Below are 25,751 nucleotides of genomic sequence, written 5' to 3' on the forward strand. Positions count from 1 at the left end.
GAGAAATGTTTAGTCGGGGGAATGGAAAATACGACTAATACACACAAATACACCATACGCCCTTTTTACAGTGTTGCTCATTGTACTTTTTTGACTTTAATTAATTTTAGATTGAAACTCTGAATTGAGCAGAAATTACAGAAACAATTGTGGCAGTTTAAAGGGTTTGTGCAGATTTGATGAAGCCAAATTTAAGACTTCAAGACCTTTTTAAGACCAAGTAAGGAATAAATCGAAGGGAACACAATATGTCAAAATGTTCTCTTATAATGTACATGTCTGGGGAGTTTTCCAGTGCAAATGTCTGAAGAATCTTAATTCAAAATACGTTTACTTAAAATGCAAAATGACTTAAGAAGAAATCAGAAAGACTCATAAATCTATGGAAAGCCCGTTTTAGCTACTTAATAAAAAAATAAAACAAAATAATGGCAGGTTTATATCTGACAATTCAGACTTTTTTCTGGCAATTGCAAAATGACTGAGAAACTGATCAAAATAAAACAAGAACAAATATCTGCCAAAATCAACTTATTAGCTTTATTCGCCGAGTGTGCGCCGCAGACACACAAGGAATTTGTTGTGGTTTTTAAGGTGCTTTTGGTGCATATCTGACATGAGAACAGAAAACATTTCAGACTTAACACTAAATAATAATAACGTGTATGAATCTGGAACAGAAGATTTATGTACAGACTTGTGCATAGAGAAAACAAAGAATTCAAAGAGAAAAGTTTTCACACATTGATAGATATTTGTGCTTGTTTTAAGCTTAAACTCACTTTATTTCGAGATATTTTACATGGAGTTTATCTTCATTTAATGCTTTGATGTTTAGATACGGGATGAGGAAGATATTCATGCTTTGCAACATTCAATGACTTAATGACTCTACTGCACTGATTTAATACTTTTTAAGGCCTTAATTTGTGGAAGAAGGAATCAAGACTTTTTAAGAGCCGCAGAAACGATGTTGCTGTAACTTATTGATGGATTCATTTGCAACACAATCGCAATCCTTCACTCAAAACATTAGTTATGCTACACATGTTGATCCAAGATGTTTTAATGTGTTTCACCAGCACCACGGTTTCGATTAGCATTCGTGTGTGATTAATACCCTCCCATCCACTTGATTTAGGATTCATCACCGTTTTCTGTCAGAAATCCTGTGTGGAGAATGTCAGTCAGTTCCTCCCTTCAGCAGAGAACCAAGACGCAAGGAGCGGATCCGGATGACAGCGGGGATGACTGGGAGATCGGCGTTGGGAATCTGATCATCGACCTGGACGCGGATTTGGAGAAGGATCGACAGAGATTGGAGATGAATCGCGTTTTGAGCGTTAAAAGCGCGGCGGAAGGTCGCGAAGCGCTGGAATACAATTGCGCAAACGCAGGAGGCGCCGCGTTCGACGGCCTGACGCAGCCGTTCCTCTGCAAAGAGCCCAAGAAATTCAAGCTGAAACGAAGGAATTCCGTCACGGACACGGAAAGATTCCCGTCGCTGGAGATTGCTAGCGGCATTCCCAAAGCATGCGTCGGTAAGCGGCGCGAGGCTCAAGGACGCGGCGGAGAGATGAATTCAGCACCAGCGCCGGTGGACAGCGACGAACCGGCGCCGCTCGGCAGAACCAAAGACGGCAAAAAGGGCAAAAACCAGAGCAAAGGAGTGAAAAGAGAGAAAGACTCGGCTAAGACGCGGAAGGAGAAGCCAAGCGATGAATTTGGCCCGCTTTCGGAGAACGGAACGGAGAATCTCATCGGTAGGGGCGGAATGGACGCGGCTATTGTTGACCACACAAACACCGAGGAGCACAGCCTAAGAACGGTAAGCTCGCATCTGTCCTTCCTTGTGTGGATAACGCACGTCCGATTGACGCGTGCGATCATTGCACGAAGCCCGCAGCCGCTATCACGATGCGTTATGAAGAAGAACCGAGCGTGAGGCTGTGGGTTGAGCTGATGGCGGACTCAGTGCTTGTGTAGCCTACTTGAGAATCACGCTTCCACATGCACTAAAAAAGCAAAGGTGCATCGGTGTTTGTGTCCGTTTGCTTCTTTGTGCAATATGCGCGATTCTCTTTGCAGCCGGCGAGATTCGTCAAAAGCAAAACGAGCACCAAACCCCTTCCGTGCAATGATGGATTTATATATTGCGATGTCAATATAAAGAGGTTTTCTTTTGTTTGTCAGCCATTTCCTTTGTTAACGCAGCCCGTGTGAAATTCTTCACGTCTGTTGCAATTGGAAACCTAAGCATCATATTTCCCTCTGTTTGTTTTGGACAAAGACATACTAGCTTGTTTGAAGCCAAGATGCTTTTCGTGTGTTATTTACAGTTTTAAATATAGAGACAAGCTCCGCCCCCTCCAGTCTTGGCCATTCTGCTCTATTGTCCCTATATACGCTTATCTAGATTTCTTTTTCATTTTGCCTTGATTCCAGTGACATCGCTCAGATAGACATCATTCACGAGGCTGTCATTGCTGTAGGAGCTTTCGTGAGTTTTTCTTGAATCAGGAGGATTAAGCGATCACTTGATTGCAGAATTAAAAAATACAAAAGTCAAATGTTTTGATGCAATTGACCAACAAGAAACTGGCATGCAACTGTATTATACTTCAGCTGGCACTGTGTTTGTGCTCTCGTTCTCTCTCCAGTTGAATGTTAAGACGCGGTCAGTTGGAACTAACACACAGGAAGCCGAGAAAGCCTTCGAGTCCAGCTACATGGAGCCATGTCAACCAGGAACGAGTGTCAATCTAGAGGGTATTGTGTGGCATGAGACGGAGGAAGGTGAGAGCTTGTTATTCTGTGCAGTGTTCCACACATATAAAACAATATGCATGTGCTTTCAGTTAGTATCTCGCATCACTGTTTCTTCTTCACCACGTTATGAATGACTGTTTTCAAATTGGTTTCACTGGATATGTGATGAGTGAAGGGCGAGTTTTGTCATTAGCTCCACAGGACTGCGTTTTCAAAGCAGCTGTGAGACTGAAGCATTTGAAGGAAGAGGAGACACTGGTTGCATATTGATTAAGCAAATTAAAATTGCAGACCACCATCTTAACTTCCATCACTGAGATCAAGCACAGAATGAATCCATTCGAAAATACAGTAAAAACATCAAGATGTGGCTACAATATGGTGATTGTAGCAAATGTTTTAATCTTTTGGAATATTTTGGGTGCTTTTTACTTTTAATATCTCAGAGGTATTTTTACTGCTCTTTCACAATGTGCATTTTAAAAAGCGCTATATAAATAAAGGTGACTTGACTTGACTCTTTGATTTCAGGGGTTCTAGTTGTGAATGTCACATGGAGGAAAAGGACCTATGTGGGCACTCTCTTGGACTGTACCAAGCATGACTGGGCTCCACCACGGTAAAACACCTTCCTTTCTTCTTGAATGCTTGACTTGTACTTATATATATTAGGGATGTGCATATCCATAACTGAGGCCGGTGTGATACGAATCTCGATGCAGAACCAACGATACGATACATTAAAGGGGTCATCGGATGCAAAATTCACTTTACAAGTTGTTTGAATGTAAATGTGTGTTGGAAGTGTGTGTACACATCCATCCTATAATGATACAATTTTTTAAATCCCTATTTTAAAATCCCTTTTCTCAAATCAGGCTGTTCTGAGATTCATGTCAGAATGACGTAGTTCTGCGCAGGCCACTCCCACGATAGTTGATTGACAAGGCCGTCTTACCTTAGACCCGCCCTGAGTGAGCCGAGAGCGGTCCGCCATTGAGTCGACTCCGGTGCAGGGAAGACAAGAGTGTCTCTGATTAAGTGATTGAGGTGTTCTGTTGTTGGATGTAATAATGAACATAGCAGTCATCATCTACTCCCGACATCCGAGCTGCTGAAGACGCAGAGGATTAACGTTACTTTCGTTTTGAAGGGAAAGCGCCGATCCCGATCTGCCTAAATGCGTCTATGTTTGCGCGAATCATTCGTCATCCAGCCTCACCTACAGAAGAAGTGAGTGTAAGGGTTTTTTTATGAATCTTTGCAAATTGCCTTTCCTAATAATGTGCTAGTTAGCCAGTTTCATGGCTAAAGTAAACTGCACTGCTCGTCACTCCATGGAAGAGGGGGGCGGGGTCAGCAGAGTCATTAGCATTTAAAGCAACATGGACTAAAAACAGCTTTCTGAAAACAGAGCTGATTTTGACAGGGTAAAAACTGTGTTTTTTACACTACCACTGAGAAATTTTAACCAATGTTATATAGATTTTTCATTAAGACCCTAAGAATCATATCAACTTGTGGAAAATGTGCATCCGATAACCCCTTTAAAGATACATATGAAGCAGCTACTGATGCAATGCACCCCTACTACGATACAGTGCGATCCGATTCAAAACAATGCAAAGAAAAAAATATATGATGCTATGCAATTCAATATGGTACAAATAGTTCGCTTTTATTTCTTTGGTTGATTGTAATTATTTGGTGGAAGATGCAGCTCTACCTCTGCCATGTTAATCTATGTGACTCTTAGGATATGCCTCGTTCTCCGTAGCGTTATGATAAGTCACGTAGCAGCAGTGGAGATGAGAGATTGTGCTTGAGAAACAGTTTAGAGAGGAGAAATCAATCTACATATCTAGGGTGTAGGTTTGCTTTTGACATTGGTGGGGACATAAACCCAAGCACCCCCAAGCATAATTCATAAACAGTTTTTTTTAATATTAGAATATTTAGCAGACAATAATTAAACAATTTAGATTTTGTGAACCAACAACATTACAGCAGCATCAGAGCACTGGATGTCTTAATCACTTTATTTTAATATTAATCGAATTGGACCCAGGATGATTCTGAAAGAATATTCTGCTGATGCTGTAGTAACAAGCACAACTTTCACATGCATCTGATTGATGACAGATAAACCGCACGCTCTTATTTCAGTGTTGTTTTTTATTTTGTGGATATTTTAGCTAACAGTTTGATTTGTACATTCAGTTGAACAACATTAAGTTAAATATAAAGACTGTCCGCGGTGACTCAGGAGGCTGTTTCAAATCCTGCCGCACCACATAGTGCCACTCACATGGTTTTCCATAAAATCACATTATATTTTTCCCAAATTATTGTTAATGTTCATAATGACTTTATCCTAAGAAGATTGTGTTTCTTTCAGCACAATATTTGTCTTTCTGTCCTTATGCTTTATATAGGGAGCTAATAATAGCCATAGATCGTGCTTTCTCTTTCCATTTGCTCTGTTTTGTCAAACACCGTACTTCAAACTCATCGATGCAACTTTGTTAATTCCTGAAGTGAGCTTTTATTTGAACTGTTTTGGACTGTTGTCTTGAACTTGGTGCGATACCTGTGAGTTGTTCTAAATGCGGTGCTGCGCTCCTTGTCCGGTGTGAGACCGCCTTACGTCCTTACTCTGCACATGTATTAAATGTGCGACCTTGAAAGCGTGCAGTTTTCTAACATATTTACTTGAACTTCTTAGGTAATATCAATGGTATGACATTTCAGATGCGTCCGAAATTACAAAAACATACATATATTTAATATTTTGATCAAAATTATTGCTAGAGACAGTTTGGTAGTCGCTGGATATTGGTAGGGACATGTCCCTAGCGTCCCCACCTAATTCAACGCTCCTGCTACATATAAAACATTGGTCACTTTCTAAATAATAAAAGTATAGCGCATCCACAAATATTTAATTATTTATTTATATGTAATTATATAAATAAATCAGCTATTACTGAAGCAAATAGAAATGATGTATCGCAATATAAATGTCAACTTGCCAACCGATGCACACTTTTTTTAAATCGATGCATCGCATCGTTAACTTTTGCTGATATCTTACCATCCCAAGTATATATACATTTAAATTAAGATTCAAGAGGTATTTTAGGTGCAGATTCAAACCTGTTTTGAATTTAGATCCGTTCATTTAAAAAAAGTTGATTTGTTTACATACACTCATGACTCCTTGTTGTTCTTAACTAGGTTTTGTGAATCACCAATGAGTGACTCTGAAATTCCTTATGCACGTGGACGTGGTAAACGGATGCGGCTGGCCATACCAGATCAACCAGCTGCAGACCCGAGTCTTTCCAAGATACGAGGGCTAACTCACAAGAGGCGCGGTGTGGGAATCGGCAACAAAGGAAGACGAGGGAGTCTGAACCTCAGTGGCTGTAGGACACCTGGATACTACGCCGTGGAGGACATCAAATCCAATCCACTTATGTGTGGAAAACGAAAAGGCAAAGCCCCAGCCGATCTAGATTTAAGCTTGGTCTCGGAGGACATTAGGAATGGGAATGGGAAAAGGATACGAGCCAAATCCAGGAGCGCTCCTTCCACCCCTCAGGGTAAATCCGACCCTGTGTTTCTTGATCAAGTTTGTGCGTCGCCAATGCTAATAGACTGTCCGCATCCGAACTGCAACAAGAAGTACAAACATATCAATGGGCTCCGTTACCACCAGTCACACGCTCACCTGAACAGTGACAGAAAGCAAGAGTTTGAGGTGGAGAGCGAGGACAGACTTTCAGATTTTGATGAAGCACTCAGCTCGGTACCTTTTGATTCTTCTGAGAATATCATCTCCAAGAAGCCCAGAAGCATGTATAAACTAAATGCAGTCGGTTCTCCAAAGAGCAGGAAAGCATTGCTCAACAATGATAGCAGTCCCATAGCCAATGCAAAACTACGCCCGAATGTGGCAAGTAAAGACGGATCAATTGACGATCTGAGCAACCTCCCACTCATTTCCAACATGTCCGTTGTCCTTGAGAACTGCCTCATGACGGACCGTAACACATCTGTTGAGATGCCTAAGCTAGAAGCGGAGGGTGCTATTGATAAGAGGGACATATGTAGCAAAGTTAAGAAAGAAGGGTTCACTGAGAGATGCTTAGCCAAGTCTCGAACCAACAGACTCGTCAACACTGCGCCTGCTCCTCCGAAGCTGACTGCTATTCCTCCTGCTGCATTTTCCACTAAAATCACAGAAGTTTCCTCTCATCAGGCCTCTCCGACTGTTGCCCTCACAAAAACCAAGAACCTCTCACTGAAACCCATCAAGCCAAAGCTGGAAGTTATTGCACAAGTTAACATGGCCAACACCACCGCAGTCCTCAGCAAAGACAGTAAGAGAAAGGAAAAGCATCGATTAAAGGACAGGAATTGTAAAGATCCCCGGAGTCCCAAAAGTGACCCGATTTACACAAAAGCGGACGATACAAAGAGTATTGGGAAAGACTTTCCTGTGAGCCTCTTGAAAGAGCACTTGAGCAAGCAAGATGTTGTAAACGGTCCAAGCGAAACGCAAGAAAGCCGCATGGCGAGTATCAGAGCAGAGGCCGACAAGGTGTACACCTTCTCGGACAATGCACCGAGTCCTTCCATCGGGAGCTCTGCAAGAACGGACTGCGCCCCTCTTACAAACGGAGATGGGGCGAGTGCTAAAACAAACAGTCCTGCATACTCTGACATATCTGATGCAGCTGAGGACGGTGGGTCAAACTCAAGGTCCAGAAGGAACTCGACACAAGATTCAAACTCAAACAGCAACATCAATCCCAAAATTCCCTCAATGAGTACCGCTCCCACGGTGACCCCAGGAAAAGAGGTCCAGTCCACATCTCACGGCCATGGTTATGAATCCCATTGCATCCCAGGTTACTTGCATTCTGGGCAAGCCAATTCCACTTCGTTCCATAAGGTGGCCTCACCTTATGGTCGGACGAAGGATGATTTGAGAGATTTAAATGAGGATATAAAAAGCTCAGAATCCTCTGGCCACTCAAGTTCCCAATCACAGCTTCAGTACGCTGAAACGCACACAGCACTGGCCCAGTCTTTGTACTATGGACAGTACAGCCGGGGTGTTTCCATGGACCAGAAGGTTCTAATGATGCCCAGCACCCACAGACCGCTCAGTGAGGCATGCTGTGAGGATATGCAGTATAGCAAGAGTAGAGGTCAAGTTAGACGAGGCTCTGAGCAAAAGGAACGAACAAAGGATGAGCAAAAACAATTTATAAGCTCTCCTCAGTCGATTCATAAAGGGGCGAACTCTGTTAAGATTAACTGTGCAAAACCTGGCTTCATCTATGTGGATTTGGACAAGCAGCTGTCGTTTCAGCAGCAGCAGCAACAGGGGAAAACGTCCCATATCTCCATGTCAAAAGAACAAGGGGTCCTCAAGGAATCTGAAGACCTCAGTTTGGAGAGTTCAAACTCAAAAGCAAATGTGGACACAAATGTAACATTTCTAAATGTAAGTTACTGATGTTACTTATGCTTTACTGAGGAAATGTTCTTTTAAAGACAATAACAGACTTCTAGAAATGTCCTTGGTTTTGCTGGAATATCAATCCAAAGTATGTTGTTTTGGAAATATGATCCTTAATCATCAAATGATCGATTTGCCCGGATTCTTTGATGATTGAGAGCATATTTATTTCTAAGACGATGCCATCCTTTTGAAATTTTCCATGACAAAGAACTCATTAAACACTAGTTTCACAGGGCTACTGTTTCATAACAAAGGGCTTCCCTGTAAGGTGTGTAATTTCATTGGTTGTCAGAGCAGAAACTGTTTGACAGTAGATGTTCCTCTGGGTTTAGGCTTCAGAATCTCAGTCCTGGAGCCACTCTTATCAGTCCAAATATGTGAAGCAGCAAAATCAAGAGGTCAACAAGATCTCTGAGGAAATGAGTCTGAGTCCAGACAAGGGGAAAGATTGGCACATGCCTCTAGAGCCCGAGTCCAGGCTGGAGGCTGAACTCCAGAACGTCAAGTGTGAGACGGCTGCCGAGGTCATCGAGGAAAGTACCAGACTGGAGGGGGATGAGATAGTGAGTGAGACGTCTGAAGACTCACAGAATGCAAGAGGGGCTGCGTCATCACCCCAGCAATCCTTCATCCAGTTTCAGCACTCCTACCCCTATTTACACCTGTGTGAGACGAGCAGCAATGCTTACAGAGTGATGTCTCCAGCTCTGGTGCATAATTACCCAGGTAATCGTCTTCTGTACATCGTAAATATGACCCCAAAACTGTCAAGTAGTGGAGCTTGTACTACAAACTATTTGTAAAGAGTAAGTTGTGTGTTTTCCATTCTAGGTTTCCATTACCCTCTGTATGGAAAAACGGCAGGGAGAGAGGATTCAGAAGGGGCTCAAAGCAGCAAACCAGTGACAGATTCGACAGCATTAGAGCTTCTGTCGCATCCTCTCCTGCCGTATCATGGCAAATCTCCAGTTGTATGTATCTCACGTCAAAAAACAAGTAAACCATTTTTAGTAAGGCTTACAATATGGACCTAAATGTGGTGTAAACAAACTGTGAAGCTAAAATAAACTGCAAAAAATGATTTTGAAAAATGAAAAATTAGATATTGTTTTGCAAAAAAAAAAAAAATTGTTTAGCCTTACCCCATTGGCAAATATTTTTGCTTGTTTTAAGCAAAAACTAACAAAATTTGTGTATTTTTTTTTTCAGAAAACAAGACATAATATCATTTCACTTGTACAGTAAATGCATCCTGATTCAAGAATTCTTAGATATTTATACTAGAAAACAAGACAAAGAATTTTTTTTTTTTCATACTGTAGCAGCATCTGCTAAATATCCACAATGTAAATATAGTTCCTTCAGGAACATCCAGACACACAGCAATGAAATGTAACGTACAAAAAAATTGCTTTTTTGCAAAAATGCAAGCAAATGGTTGGGAATTGCGTACACAATGCACTCACAAAACATGTTTATAGTGATGCTCTTGAAGAACTTAAATAAATGAATTAGACAGTTGATCAATCTGATGGTTTCATGTAGGTCCTTTACATTTTACATATGTGTCCTGTTGTCCAAAGACAAGTTGACAACACAGAGTATTCCTTCAAATTGTTTACGTACGGTTCAAGGGCTTTGGCAGTCTACCCAAATAAAATATATGACAAGTAGAGACACATATTATCTTCAAAGTATTTCAAAGTTGTTTACACATTATGTTTTACTCCTTCAGCCTGGAGAAAGAGGATCTCCAGAGCAGGAACGCGAGACTGAACGGGAGAGAGAATCGGTTCCCTTCAGCCGCCACCTTCAGGCGCATCATCTCACTCACCTGGGCATGAGCTACACGCTGGTGTCTGGCCAGTATGACCCCTTTCAAGGTGAAAAGGTCAAAAACAACTGAACTATACTACACTACTGAACTCACTATAGCCTATAGTAAAGGGCTCATATCATGAGGAGTCAAACTGATCTTGTAAAACAAGAGTGTGTTGTGCTATTAAAACATTAGTGCCCCGACATACAGTGCAACCAGAGTTCAAATCCCGTCTCGTGGTCCTTTTCCGATCCCGCTTCCCTATCTCTCTACCCAGTGATTTTCTGTCTGCTCTCTACTGTCCTCTCCGAATAAAGGCATAAAAAGCCCATAAATATAATAAAAAACATACTGTAACATTCAGACCTCAATGGTTCCTCTCCAGTCAATGAAGAGCATCCATCTAAACTACTCTGCAAAACTGACTCTGAACTTCTGTAAGTTTCTGACAGATGAATGTAAACAGGTACATGAGCAACAAGTGCTTTTGCCATGTCACATACTAAGAGGACGTGTACATATCAGTCTTATGCCAAATGCACACTGCACGACTCAAGCTATTTGACTCATGAACCACAAACCCTCTCTCCATATTGTCAAGAATCAACTCTCCCGTTGCTGTTTGTGTGAAAAATATATTATAATTTCAGAAAACACTTCAGTCCTGTAGCGTGCGCTTGGCTTTAAAGACACAACAGCAAAACATTTATTACCCATTTAATTCTAAGTGCAGGAGAGAGTGGGAATGCTCATGAAAAACTAAACGGTTTGAATGGTTTTGGGTGCAACTCAAGGAAACAAAATCGCTTGATAAAAATGATATGAGCCCTTTAAGCATGTTTACAGTGAAGAATGCATATGGTAAGAGTTGATTGTAATGTTCTGTGATCTATGATCCTTAAGGTTTGAGCTCTGCGGCAATGGTTGCAAACCAGCAAGTGACGACGACACAGACCTGCTCCAGCGGTGAGAAAACAAATGCAATTATCTCTGCAATAAAATACACTCCTGTAGCTCAAACAGTAGATCATGGCACTAGGTCACGGGTTCGATTCCCAGGGAATGCATCAGGGTTGCCAAGTCGGTTTTTCAGCAGATTTGTGCTACTTTTACACCGTTGCCGTGGGTTGTTTTTTTAGTGCACGGTAGGGCTGTTAAAATGGATGGAAAACTAAATTCGAATTTTGTACTTAAATATTATCAATATTTGAAATTAAAAGGCATAATTTCAGTTGGAAGCTTTTGGCTTCTCTCCTGAGGCCACACTAGGGTGCATCAAGCAAAATATTACTAATGCACGTCTCTTCAAAGCAATAAAATAACACAACTATCTTTGAAAAAAGTGCATAATGTTTTGTTTATAAACCATATATATAATTAAGTTGCAATTAGAAACAAAACAGCATTATAGTTTAATACAAAGGACCGAAAACTAATCACAAAGAGTACTTTTTTCATTTAAAAACATGAGATGCAGCGGGATGGGAAAAACCGCCATAAAGTCTCGAGACATGTTTTTTAAAAGTTAAACTTGCATTAATTTTACATGGCTTTCTAAACATGCAGATCTCTTGTGCGAGACGCGAGTGCAACGGTGATAGATGTCCCTCTAAAAAATGCCATAAATATGCGTTCTGTGTGAACGGCTTGGTTTCAGTTTTTGCCATAAACAAGATTGTTCTCTTTTTCCGCAATATTTTGAATGAACAGCGCAGCAGCGCCGCATCTAGTGGGTTTCACTGCATAGGCTAAAAAAAAAAAGCATTAAAATGCAACGACACTTACATTGTCATCACATCTTGTGTGCCACTGATAAGGCTGCCTGATGCACACCTAAAATTTGAATGCAACTTTTTGCATTCTAATGTGGATTTTTATTTTAAATTCGACGAATATTCGAAATTTGAAGTTTTTTCTTTTTTTGACAGCCCTAGTGCATGGGTTAAAGTAATCCCACCCCAAGGAATGGTAATTCAACTGAATGGAAATTCATAAACCGCGGAAAAAACATGGTTGGGCTAGTTTTGAATAGCAATTGGGCTGGCTGTGTTTCACAGACCTGGCAACCCTAGAATGCATGCATTACATGCACCACGCAGATGTAATGCAACGCAAGTCGCTTTGAATAAAGGCGTCTAACTGATTGATTGAACTGAAGCAGTTTCAACATTTTTAGAGTGGTATTTTAATTAAAAAATTATTTATACATCATTCATGGAGTGTTGGATGCACATCTAACTTTTTTAAATGTTACTACTTGTTTCAGAACGAAGAATGTACAGAAGGTTTGCAAAAATTATCACTTGAAATGTTTGCTTAAAGTTCCTATAACGTTTAATTGTATAATTGGACATTTGAGAACATTCATAGATAAAATTGTCATAACTCACTGGGAACATTAGCAAAACGCTCTTAGAACATATTTTTGAACACCTTGGAATATCTTACTGTCTGTTTAATCTGCAGAAAACGACGGAAAGATGTGAGATGTTCCCGAATCACACAAGGATTCACAGACATCAATTCCATGGTGTTACTCATCGCCTCCATTGGAGGCAGCGACTAATTTCATTTCTAACCAATGAATGTACTAACGGAGGACTGCAGTGGAACTAGACCTGAAAAACATTTCCTTCGGGTGCCAGTTACAAACAAGGTCTGCGTAAACCCTCTGGTCATTGGATTTTGCTTGTAAATGGCTACATCTAGCTGTTTGTATGCACTTATATTGTCTTGTAACCATACTATTGAATGTATTTGCTATTTCATCACCTCTGTGTGGTAAAGGACGGGTTGCAATAGATTCTAAGTGACTGTAAGGTGGCTCGCTCCGCATTGACTTATTAACATGAATATACTGGTATTAACAGCCATTAATCTATTGTATCGTATAAAGTGGATGTTAATCGACAGTTCATCTCAGTGCCATACAGTATTATCGTGATGTACATAGTTGTACATAGTTGAACGAAGCTCAACAGCGACTATAACTAGCTTATGTACCTTTGTATTGATTCAGTGCAATGTATGGTTGTCCACCCACCTCACCTAAACGGCAGACATAGTCCTTTGTTACTTCAATAGTATGCATACCTAAATATGTTTACAAGTGGTTTTCTGGACAGAAAGTCAATGGTGTAGGTTGGTTGAGTCCCGTCATTAGGTTTTTCTTGATGTCTGCTATATCATCAAACTGCAGTTGCTTTTTATACTGTCTCTGCCTTAACATGTTTGGCAATCCAAATAAAAAGTCAAGGTTGTTTTTACATGCTGATGGTTGTTTTTGTGTGGAAAACCACTTGAATGTGAAAGTAAGTCGATTTTACAGTAAGAATATGAAAATACACCATGTTTCAGTAAGTCAACAAGTTATGTTCCCACTTAAATACCATATTGTTCCTGTAATGTTCTGGCAAGGTAAGTTATAAATAAACAAATGCTATTTTATAATAATGTTAATAGAACATTCGTTCAGTTATTTGGTCTTTAAAAATGTTAATGTTACAATGTGTTAGCACAAAAACGTTGTTCTATACGTTGTTCATCTAGCTTTTAAAGAAAAAAACGTTCAGGAAACATTCAAAAGTAACATCCCATAATGTTTCCAAAATAATGAAATGTAATGTTCCTTTAACGTTTGCATAATCTAGAAAAAATACAACATTTAAAAAACTGGATGTTTTGATCGTTCATGGAACATTCAAGGACAATTCAAAGAGAAATAACGTTTTCATAACAAAACGTTCTTAGAAAATATTTTTGTTACCTGATGTAAAATCATAATAAAATTAATATAACATCTGCGTTAACAAAACAATCTTTCTCTCGTGTTTTACTGTGAAAACAACTGTTGTAAATATGGTACTTTGCAAATAAATGAGTGGATATTTCATGGTACTTATATGTACAATGTTACTGAATGATCTCCAAACACATAAGATGTGGTATTTACATAATACTAGAATATAATTCAGAAAATACCATGGCATTGCCACGGTAAATGTGCAAAAAAACATGGTATTTTCTGTAAGCGGTACTTTTGGCGGCAGTTACGGTTACCATGGTAACGATCATTTAAGAGATTAAAACCAGTTTACACTGAAAACAGTACAAGCATTAAGCCAAAGTATATATATATATATATATATATATATATATATATATAACGTGTAATTAAAACTTACCTCATCTTCTATTTATTTTCCATAAAAAGACAAAAGAGTTGTAATTTATGAGAAACGTGTAACGCGCTCATCCGTCCTGCAGAGGGAGCGCGACTCACTCACACACACACAAACACGCCGCTGTTTCCGGCGGAAGTGCCGCAGACTGACAGTTACTGTCGTTATTTGAACACAACAGACGCGCTAAAAACAAACAACAGATAAAAAGACATGCTAAAATCATTATGAGAGTGTTTAATTAACGCAGAGAGATGAGATGGCTTCAAAATCAGAGCAGCTGCTGATTGTTGTTTCTATTCTCGAAGGTAACAGAAAGTTTTTTTTTTTATTAATGACTAAAATCAAAGCTAACGCAGTGTCATATTAATGATTGTGATATTATATCATATTAATCACCTGTGATTTTCGACGCTTGACATGCTTATTAGTTATATGTAAATATGCGTTTCTTGACAGATGTGTCACTAATAAAAGAGTTTCAAAAAGTACCATGGTAACGTAATACAATTTTTCGCTGTAAGTACCATGGTAATGCTATGGTGTTCTCTACAGTACTTTGGAGTATCACGTATATATCACAGTTCATGAATATGATAATCATCTGATACCATTACTGTACCATGGTATTACTGTAGTAATTATTTAAAGAGTGCAAACAAAATAAAAATATGTAAAAACATTTTAAAGAGCCTTTGAATTTTTGCTTTAACTTCTTAGTGTGTGTGTGCATGCGTGTTTGTGTATATATATATATATATATATTTTTTTTTTTTTCAGGATTTTATTTGAAATAGAAATCTTTTGTAACACTATAAATGTCTTTACTGTCACTTTTGAACAATTTAATGCGTCCTTGATGAATAAAAGTGTTAATTTCATTTTTTAAATATAACTTACTCTACACTTTTAAATGGAAATGCATCACGGTTTCCACAAAAATATTGTGCAGCACAACTGTTTTCAACATTGATAATAATCAGAAATGTTTGTTGAGCAGCAAATCAGCATATTAGAATGATTTCTGAAGATCATGTGACACTGAAGACTGCAGTAATGATGCTGAAAATACAGCTGCGCATCACAGAAATAAATTACAGTTTAACAGATATTCACATAGAAAACAGCTGTTTTAAATTCTAATAATATTTCACATTTTTGCTGTATTTTTGATCAAATAAATGCAGCCTTCCTGAGCAGAAGAGACTTCTTTCAGAGACATTTTGTATATTTTTCTCATTGTAATCGCTGTCTATATTTGTAGCACTTTTCCAGTATATATTCCTCTGAAGCAGCATGACTGATCTGTGTTCTCCTTCATCAGGCCGTCAGTTTCCCAGAAGTCCGCGGCACACGCTGGTAGTCGAGGCTCGCTTTGACGGAGAGACTTTGGCCACAGACCCCGTAGAACACAAAGAACAGCCGCAGTTCTGCACTGAACTGGCCTGGGAGCTCGACCGCAAGACACTGCACCAGCACCGGTGAGCAGTGACGGGAGAAACCAACCTTTTCCAAGCTTCGAATCTTTTAAACCCAGTGCTTCGCAAAACAATTCACTGTTTTGAAGCGCTCGAAACATCACACACACCGCCCTGCTGGTCAGAAGTGTGTAAATGCAACAAAAACTTAGGCTAAAACATGCATAAAAACAGCTTGAAAATGTTTTATTGAAAGCATAATACATTAAATGCAATAAAAAAAATAATAAATAGTGCTGTCAAACGATTAATCGTGATTAATTGCATCCAAAATAAAAGTTTGTGTTTACATAATATATGTATGTGTAATGTTTATATTTATTATGTATATATAAATACACACACATGCATGTATATATTTGAAAAAATTATATTTTTATATATTAAATATATTTATAAAATATATTAATATAAATATAGACATGTAAATATTTTCAAAAATATATACTGTATGTGTGTGTATTTATATACATAATAAATATACACAGAACACACACATATAGTATGAAAACAAAAACTTTTATTTTGGATGCGATTAATCGTTTGACCGCACTAATAATAAAATACCATTAAGTATGAAGTGTCTGTATAATATGTGGTTTTTAAAATATTTTTTGTTCGTTTTATAAAGAGCTTGTATATGAAGAGTTTATTTGCAAGAACAGATAACTTTTTTTTTTTTCATTTTCAAAAAAATCATGTTTTTTATTATGTTCTCATGTTTTTATTGTGTTAGTTAGCTGTATTTTTTAGTTGTTTTTTAACCTAATCAAAATAGTCCCAACTGCAGTTTGATTGAGATTAATTGGAATGCACGATGAGAAAACATGATTTTTGAAACATGAGTCTTCATATAGAGGCCAGTAGGATACAACAACTTCTCATCCTTTTTAATTACACAAATGTATCCTTAAAAATGTCTACAAATTGATGAAACTGGTCTGATCAGGTAAAAACCATGTATACTGGTTCAATGGTTCTCCGCTGGGGGGCGATCTCAATGAACTCGCGTGATTCACTGAGATCATTGTCCCCCAACGGCAAACCATTGAAATTTCTCAACGTTTCAAAAGAGTTATGATGTAATTAAGCCTCATTTACTGAAATCACGTGACTTTGGCAGATTGATACGCATTCCAAGCCACTGTTTCGAAACAAACGATTCACAAAAGTTTCTAAGCTTGATGAAGCAGTGCTGGTCTGATCCAGCTCTTCCATCAGCGCTTCACTCTCACTCAGTGTCTTCTGCTCTTCCCACAGACTCCAGAGGACGCCCATCAAACTACAGTGTTACGCCGTCGACTCCGGCACGTCTGCGAGAGAGTGTGTGGGATATATCGTCCTTGATCTGAGATCAGTGCAAGAGATCAAACAGGTCAGATCGTCTGCTTTCTGATATTAACGTGCCCGTGCGCTTCTACACAAGCGCTCAAAGGTTTGGAATAATGATCAAGTTTTTTAAGTCTCTTCTGCTCACCAAAGCTGCCTTTATTTGATAGCAAATGCTGTAAATATCTTTCATCATAATAACCTGGCATCATTCTCCCACTTGGTCCAGAGATACGGCATTGGGAACAATTGTTTTTTGGAATACTCACAAATCAAATCATCAAATCACCCCAATATCAGCGCTAATTAATATATCTTCTTCAAAAAAACTACTCTCAAAATATACAGAAGGATGTCAAAATCAGACAATACATCAAGTCTACCAAATGTTTAGTGGGAATCAGATTTATCTATTGCACCCGATGCCGCCTTCTGGACACAAATCTGCAAAAATATTTACTTCATGACGTACAAAGCCAACCTTCAACTAATACAATATAAGTACTTCATAGATTTCACCTTACTGGACGAAAATTATTTAAAATGGGTTTTACTTCAGAAACATGCTCACATTGTACACAAAACGCCTCAGACACCTATCTTCACGCCATGTGGCATTGCACCCCAGTTAAAGAATTTTGGGAAAACGTTACTGAGTCACTATCCAATCTTATGGGATGCCACGTCCCATTATCTCCCTCACTCTGTATATTAGGTGACATATCCATAATCAACTCAAACGATGCAGATAGTAAATTACTCCTAGTGGCTCTAACTATCGCCAAGAAAACTATCCTCATGAACTGGAAATCAAGGAACACCATACATATTACATCTTGGAAAAACTTACTACTAGAGTACATCTCCGTGGAAAACCTGTCAACTTCCACTCAAAATAATACAATAGAATTACACCCCTCTTTGTTATCTCTCATAAACTTCCATCAAACAAGCCTTGCTTATTTTAATGCATCACTAGACGATATACACACATCTATTGTAAAATAAGTAAGAAAAAAAAAAAAAAAGCATATCTGTATATCAGACACACACACAGGGTAAGTGAGACGTGAGCATGGGGGCCTGGAGTTTGCACTGGGCTGGTTCCACGCTGTACATCACGCTTTTTTAATGCATCATACACTCATGTACATATGTAGGGTGGGCGTGGCATGTGAGTGGCGGCCGGGGGTGGGGCTTTGGGCCTTGTGCCCCGCAGCACCTCTCCTTGATGGCTCGTTATTGGTATAATTTATGCCTTACGCATGGAGGGCCCAGAGGCAGCCTTACAATATCTTTCTATTTATAGCTTTATTACTATTATTATTTCATCATTACTATTACTAACATTATTATTATTATTATTACTATTTGTCCTCCTCCTGATTCCCCAACCACCCCCTGTCTCGGATGAATAAGTTTATTATCGTTATTGCTACTACTATTACTATTATTACTTATCACCTTCCTCGTCCTCCATCCTCTAATTTTTGTTATTAATGCTATTGTTACTATTATTATTATTATTACTGTTATCATTACTATTGTTTTTTTGTTTTGTTTTTTTGCTATTGTCCTGTCTGTTGTACTTTCTTTTGTTTATATACTTCCACCCCCAACACCCAGTCACACTTACGCAAACACACACACACACACACACACACACACACACACACACTCACTCACTCACTCACTCACTCACTCACACAAATCATGTTGGCTGTCATGTATGTTTTGTTGACCTTGGTTATTTTGTATTTGATTTGTTGCCTGTGAATAGTATGTTTGTTTGCATAATAATAATAAAAAAAATAATAATAAAACAAAAAAGAATGATTTCTGAAGATCATGTGACACTGAAGACTGGAGTAATGATGCTGAAAATACAGCTTTGATCACAGAAATAAATTACAGATTAACACACATTCACATAGAAAACAGCTGTTTGAAATTCTAATAATATTTCACAATTTCTACTGTATTTTTTTGATCAAATCAATGGTAAGCAGAAGAGACTTCTTTCAAAAACATTAAAAATCGTACTTATTCCAAACGTTTGATGGCTAGTGTACATGAAGGTTTTACATCATTTAAAAGCAGCGTCTCATTAGCCGGCTTTATTTTGTTCTGGGATGCCACGCTGTTTTGACTCATCTGAAAATCTTCTGTGTTCCTCAGGATCCTAAATGGCATTCTCTGCTCAGTAGTAAGTACACAAAACTGAAACCCGCTCTTCTGATCAGCCTGATCTTAGAGAGCGACACCAAACCAACAGCTGAGCAGTTCAAAGCAAAGAAAGCCCCGCCGAGACCAGGTACCGGATGCTCCGCTCTTTCTTACGCTGATGTGTCTGATGTTTGTGGTTTCCTTTCTATTTTCCATTTCTCCTCCTGTTCTCTGCTTGTGTTGATGGGCTTCAAAGCTTCATGTTCAACATGCATGTTTGTTTTCACACGGTGTCTCAGTGCTGGTTCAGTTCCGTCTCGTAAGGCACTGTTGTTAAATTCAATAAGAATAATAGTGGTGCATTTATTCCAAATAATAATAATAAAAATTCTAAAATGATTGTTTTTAAAAAAATTTCACCAAAATGAAAAAACTTTCTCCACCACAAAAACAATTTAACAGCTGAAATAAAATAAAAATTAGTTGAACAAAAATGAAAATGACTTAAAATTGCTAAATGGTTTAATTATGTAATGCCAGGTGTATGTTGAGATGCTGAAATGGGATCTTGGGGTATTTTTAAGCTAATTAATTAATTAACTAACTAACATTTATTTATTTATTTTCTCTCTCTTGAAATGCTTTTTCTGAATTAATATATTTTGATATGCTAAAATGGGCTCTAGTTGTTTCTGAGATGTTTTTATTTATTTTTCTCTCACTTGAAATGTTTTTGTGCATTAATGTTTATTATTGATGTGTAATTCATAGTTTTTGTGAAAAGCTGAAAAATGTATTGGTTAAAAATAACTGGAAATAAATAATAACAAAAACTTAAATAGAAATAAATTTAAATCTAAATAGTAATATTTTTAATAATAATAATAATAAAAATGGACAGAATAAAATTACAAGAAATTAACCTAAAATGAAAAGTAAAATTATTCAAATAAAAGCTAATTGAAAATATAAATAAAAATAAAACCATATATAAATATTTACATTTAGTCATTTAGCAGATGCTTTTATCCAAATAATTAATAAATAAATATATACTAATGCAACACTGGTTTTCTGTTGGTTAATGTTAATTGGTTAACTAGCAGTGAAATATCTATTATTGTTTTATGCTGTGTTTGTAGGTGACGTCAATAGTTCCGCAGTAATGTATTGCTGGTTAATGTGATGAACCTTAAACGGGTCGTGAGTGTCGTTCTTGTCGACTCTAATGATCGTTTTGTTAATGAAGTCACTGTAAACCCTGTAGGTTCTCCAGCGCTGGTTCCTCTGGACTCTGGTAAACTCAAAGCGGTTCTGAACGAGGAAGAAGGTTTTCATCAGATCGGACCTGAAGATGTCTGCTCCGACATGTTTGTGCTGTCGGTAACGGTTGCGTTTGCTACTAAACTGGAGCAGGTGAAGAGAGCTGCTGTCGCATATCAGTCTCATCCGCACATAGTTAAAGGGATAGTTCACCCAAAAATATCAATTCTGTCATTAATTACTCGCCCTCATGTCGTTCCAAACCCGTAAGACCTTCGTTCATCTTCGGAACACAAATTAAGATATTTTTGATGAAATCCGAGAGCTCTCTGACCCTTCATAGCACAAAAAGTATTCTTGTAGCTTCGTAAAATTACGGTTGAGCCCCTGAATCATGTTAGGATCCTTGTGTCTATGGAGGCTCAGAGAGCTCTCGGATTTCATCAAAAATATCTTAATTTGTGAGATGAACGAAGGTCTTCTGAGACTAAACGAGTAATTAATGACAGAATTTTCATTTTTGGGTGAACTAACCTTTTAATGTACATAATGAATAAACAACACATTTTCCTGATCTTCAGTTGATCTCCAGCTCGACTAAGCTGTCCAGCGAGGGCACAGAGTTCTTCTTCTATTACACTCTATTGGGGAACGACGTCACCAGCGAACCTTTCCAGAACCTCCTCAGTCCAAACTTTGAGCCTGAGCGAGCGTCCATCCGCATCCGCAGCAGTGAGCGAGTCCTGCGGCTCTTCCTCGGCCAGCAGCCCTTCCTGCAGGTCAGCACAGACTCATTAATCACTAGGGGTTAGGTGCTGGGCGATTTTTCAGATTTGATGATATCTCACAGAATGTGCTTTTGTGTTGATAAAGATGCGTTGCAGGCGGTGGAAGAGGAAAAGCATGAAAGGAGATGGGAGTGAACTTCTTTTAACTTGAGCGGCGTGTTTTTAGAAAGCTGTTTCATGCATGAGACACGAGCGCAACCGTCAAACACGTCCATGTTTACAAAAACAGAATAAAAAACCTGTAAAGAACTACTAGCCTACTCTATGGCCGCGTACACGCTACAAGTTTCAGGAGTGACAGCCGCATTTAAATGCAACATTTTGTCGTCTTTTTGTCCGTCGATTTTAACTAAACTACCGCTGATAGATGCGCCGTGCTTTGTTTATGCTCGGGAGGATGCTTTAGAGAGCGCTGTCTTGCAGTGTTGCCATGTCCTATTATTTACAAGTGCTTTAGTCATGTTGTTTGGTCGTATCTCATAAAGATAGGCACTTTATGGAGTTAATAAAGTGGTCTGTCATGGATATGAGAGAGATGATTTTTTTGTGTTATAAAACATAAAGCATTTTGATGTCTTTTGTGCATATATATATATATATGAAGATCTGGCAACACTGACACTTTACCGCAGGGCTCATGAGCGCAGCTAGCCCCGTGTCAAACTGTGTTAAGACTTCTTTAACTGTTATTTTCTTGCATCTCACATACAGACGAAGACACATTTCTGATGCACGTTCTGATATGTCATTAACGTCTAGTTGTTCAGTTCAGTTCTGTACACACTGCGTAGAATTTCTGTAAATGCGGTTGTCACTCCCGTATTTTTCAGGAGTTAATGCGGTTGTAGAATGCAGTTGTCACTCCCGTATTTTAGTGAATTATGTGTGTACAGAACGTGATTAAGGAGTAAAAGGTGAACTGACAACCGAATTTAGCTGCAGTGTGTACGTGGCCAATGTCTGATATTTTATGTTTGCATCATGTTGACGGGCTGAAAGCTGCTGTAAGAATTTTGACCGATTAATACAATCAGTTAAACGGTTTAAAAAGTTTTTTTTTTTTTTTTTTTCAGTAATTTATCAAAATATTAGAAAAGGTTTTTATTTTAGAGGAAAAACATAAGTCGCATTTTATTATTTCATTCAGAAATAGGCATAATGCTGATGCAAAATGTTTACAAACATTATAATAAACACTGTAAACAGTTTACTAATGCACTGTTTATTATTTTCATTTGTTAAATTGCATATAACTGCGTTGAAATAGTTATCCTGCATCATGTTTATCATGCACTGCATCAGTGGAAGATGACGGACAGGTCTGGATGGGTGCTGTGTTAAATGCCTTAATCATTTTAACATGTTATTTCTTTCATAATTACACCAAATGAGTTAACAAAGTTAAATTGACAGCCCTAGTCTTTAGTAATGGTGGTGATGTATGTGTTTTGCACACAGATCCATCTCTGCTGTGGAAGCCAGTCTCTCGGCAGCACTGACGTCAGTCTGGCTGGGTTAATAAAGAGCAGCGCAGACCTCACTAAACATCCTGTCACTATAGAGGGCGCTTTCCTCCTGCAGCCCCCCAACCGAGTGAAGCCCAGCCTGGAGTCTGTCCCTCCGGACCTGCAGCCGACCGTCGGCGTATCTGTGACACTGAGAGCCGAAGATATCAACAATCAGGTCTGATCATCTGCAGGGTTAAAAACTGCTACTTGAAATTAGTGCTGTCAAACGATTAATCGCATCCAAAGTAAAAGTTTTTGTTTTCATAATATGTGTGTGTGTTCTGTGTGTATTTATTATGTATATATAAATACACACACACACAGTATATATTTTTTAAATATTTACATGTATATATTTATATTAATTATATTATATAGAAATCTATTTAATTTATAAACATAACACATAAATGTGTTCTTGTGTCTTTTAAATGTCTATATAGTTTATATATATTTTAGGTATTTTACTTTTTTTTTTTTCTTTCAGTACATAGTTAAACTTAATGAAAATGAGAAATTACCTTGGCAACTCACTGGAAGTTTTTATTTATATATATATATATATATATATATATATATATATATATATATATATATATAATTTGTTTTTTTTTTTTTCAGTACATAGTTAAACTTAATGAAAATGAGAAATTACCTTGGCAACTCACTGGAAGTTTTTATATATATATTTATTTATTTATTTCAGTTAGTTTTTTTTATTTATTTTTTTATTAGAAACGTTATTTTTTATGGTTTTATTTAATAACTAGATAAACGAAAGTCCCTCCCCAGACCAACCTTTATGAACTCCAAAAAAAAAGGTTTTCAGTTTTCAGCAGCTTGGCAAGAATGTTTTTAGTTATTTCACATGTGAAGTGTAGCCAATCATTTATTTTTTCAGTGCAAGAAAGCTTTACTAACATTGTAAGTTGATTTTTAATGGTACAAATGTTTAGAAATGGTGCCTTTAATAATATTATCCTTTATTTTTTTTATTGCTTTTGTTTTATGTTCGGATGAGATCTAGACTCTGGTTGTTGTTGTGTGTATAGTTTGTTATTGGTTACAGTCTTTCAGTGTTTTTACCAGGCATATTTTTCTGAACAGCTAGACATACCCATTGAAAATGGACCTAAAACTCCAGTGAAGAAAGGTCCTGTGCCTGCCGCCCGTCATCAACGTCCCTCAGAGGAGCCCAGAGCCTTGATGACCCCTTCACCGGCCAGGAGATCACCAGACCGGCCTCTCCGATCTCCAGCCTCTTCTCCTGAACACCAGCACTCTGAGAGCGAGGCCGAGAGTCTGTGCAGTGACGACAGACAGGCTCCGCCCACAGTGCATGACAGACAGGCTCCGCCCACAGCGCATGGCAAGTGTTCAAGCTAATTTCATTCAAATTTCATCTTTTTGAATGTGCATCTGAAGCATATGCACTTCAAAATAAGAGTCCTGGTGTAAATCAGGCTGGTTTTAATTAAAATCTCAGCGTTATACATTAGGGCTGTCAAAATAGCTGAAAAACTAAATTCGAATTTTGTACTTAAATATTATCAATATTCGAATTATATTCAAATTTAAAAAGCATAATTTCAGTTGGGGGATAAAAAGCTTTTGGATTCTCTCCTGAGGCAAAATTATTACTAATGCACATTTCTTTAAAGCAGTAAAATAACACTCTTTGAAAAAAGTGCATAATGTTTAAATGAATGTTTATAAACCATATATAATTGAGTTGCTTAAAGAATTAGAAACAAAACAGCATCATCTATGTATGTATGTATAGTTTAATACAAAGGACCGAAAACCAATCACACGAGATGCAGTGGGATGGGAAAAACTGCCATAAAGTTTCAAGACGTGTTTTTTTATAAAAGTTGAACTTACATTAATTTTACATGGCAACATTTTTGCATTCGAATGTGGATTTTTATTTTAAATTCGACGAATATTCGAAATTCAAATTTTTTTTTTTGACAGCCCTATTATGCATATGCATAATATTTTTTTGGTATTTATTGGTCTTTTGATCTGGCGTTTAATTCAACATCAACTCGTGTATCTTCTCTCTGGGCTGCTCTGACACAGGAACGAAAGACTAAGAACGTTATTTAACACATTCCATATATTAATACGCTATAATGCTAATAAAATTATTTATTGCCTTTCTTTAAACGCATTATTATAAGCAAAATCCAATATTGATCGATCTAATATTCATATGTATTGATATTTTAGTACATAAACCAGTTTTAATACATGGGACAAAGATGAAAATGGGTTTTCAAGCATCAATAAAAATTTAATAAAGCTTTTAAAAAAATCATACATTGGAATGTGTCCTGTTTAATTAAAAAAATTTCTGAGCAAGAAATGACTATCATACATTTACCAAAAAATATACCAAAAATCTTGTAAGGCATATTTAGAACAAGAATCATTAGATGAACTTAAAAGACTCGTTTTAACGATCAGCCCCAAAAATGAATTAATTAAAATTGTAAACCATTGCCAAAACCATTGGCTTTTACCCATTTGACAGCAAAATGTTTTAATCATTTAAAATATAATACAATTTAGTATGATCACTTTTTTCTTTTATATATTTTAATAAGTACAGGTCAGAATAAGTATGTTTCGTTTTTATATAAATATATCTGTTACGCTGAATGGCAATGAACATTATTTCACCCATATTTTGACATTTTATTTCACAAAAGTGATTTGAAACATTAAAGTAGACACTTTACTTGCATTTATGATACTTTCTGTGTATATGAAATCACGTTTGTACATTTTTTTAATGTGGTCACCAAAATGGGACGCCTTATCTTTGACCCACATGTGTATAGAAAGACGTGTTGTCCAGTTGCTGTTTATGTATTATTTTGGTGAACAGATGTTAAATCTCATTCAG

At 37.7% G+C, this 25,751-nt stretch overlaps 2 protein-coding genes across 7 annotated transcripts in view; both read left to right on the forward strand.

Annotated features, from left to right (window-relative positions):
- The first annotated feature begins 20 nt into the window (after nucleotides 1-20).
- Nucleotides 21-13,390, forward strand: znf608 (zinc finger protein 608). 4 transcript variants are annotated; one of them, XR_009272466.1, is made up of 9 exons: nucleotides 21-1,828; nucleotides 2,661-2,796; nucleotides 3,301-3,388; nucleotides 6,007-8,287; nucleotides 8,638-9,031; nucleotides 9,137-9,276; nucleotides 10,041-10,196; nucleotides 11,028-11,090; nucleotides 12,591-13,390. XR_009272466.1 is itself a non-coding variant. In XM_058784623.1 (9 exons), exons 1-9 carry the CDS (start codon nucleotides 1,181-1,183, stop codon nucleotides 12,608-12,610), a joined length of 3,918 nt encoding a protein of 1,305 aa, XP_058640606.1. In that variant the 5' UTR covers nucleotides 21-1,180; the 3' UTR covers nucleotides 12,611-13,390. The 4 variants fall into 4 exon arrangements, 3 of the variants coding, with proteins under 3 accessions (XP_058640606.1, XP_058640605.1, XP_058640607.1); XM_058784623.1 differs by having other exon boundaries at nucleotides 10,041-10,188; XM_058784624.1 differs by adding an exon at nucleotides 2,446-2,500 and having other exon boundaries at nucleotides 1,690-1,828; nucleotides 10,041-10,188; nucleotides 11,028-13,390.
- Nucleotides 13,391-14,387: 997 nt separating this feature from the next.
- Nucleotides 14,388-25,751, forward strand: part of cep120 (centrosomal protein 120) — a 52,554-nt gene continuing 41,190 nt past the window's right edge. For all 3 annotated transcript variants that reach the window (XR_009272468.1, XR_009272467.1, XM_058784630.1), the window contains exons 1-8: nucleotides 14,388-14,613; nucleotides 15,630-15,786; nucleotides 17,044-17,158; nucleotides 19,291-19,426; nucleotides 20,546-20,694; nucleotides 21,123-21,320; nucleotides 22,788-23,012; nucleotides 23,945-24,206. Coding sequence is in view for 1 of the 3 variants with exons in the window: in XM_058784630.1 (XP_058640613.1) it covers nucleotides 14,565-14,613; nucleotides 15,630-15,786; nucleotides 17,044-17,158; nucleotides 19,291-19,426; nucleotides 20,546-20,694; nucleotides 21,123-21,320; nucleotides 22,788-23,012; nucleotides 23,945-24,206 (1,291 nt within the window). In the remaining 2 variants the exon portion in view is untranslated. The remainder of the gene's footprint in view (nucleotides 14,614-15,629; nucleotides 15,787-17,043; nucleotides 17,159-19,290; nucleotides 19,427-20,545; nucleotides 20,695-21,122; nucleotides 21,321-22,787; nucleotides 23,013-23,944; nucleotides 24,207-25,751) is intronic.

The sequence above is a fragment of the Onychostoma macrolepis genome, chromosome 08, assembly GCF_012432095.1.
Source record: "Onychostoma macrolepis isolate SWU-2019 chromosome 08, ASM1243209v1, whole genome shotgun sequence".
NCBI lineage: Eukaryota > Metazoa > Chordata > Actinopteri > Cypriniformes > Cyprinidae > Onychostoma > Onychostoma macrolepis.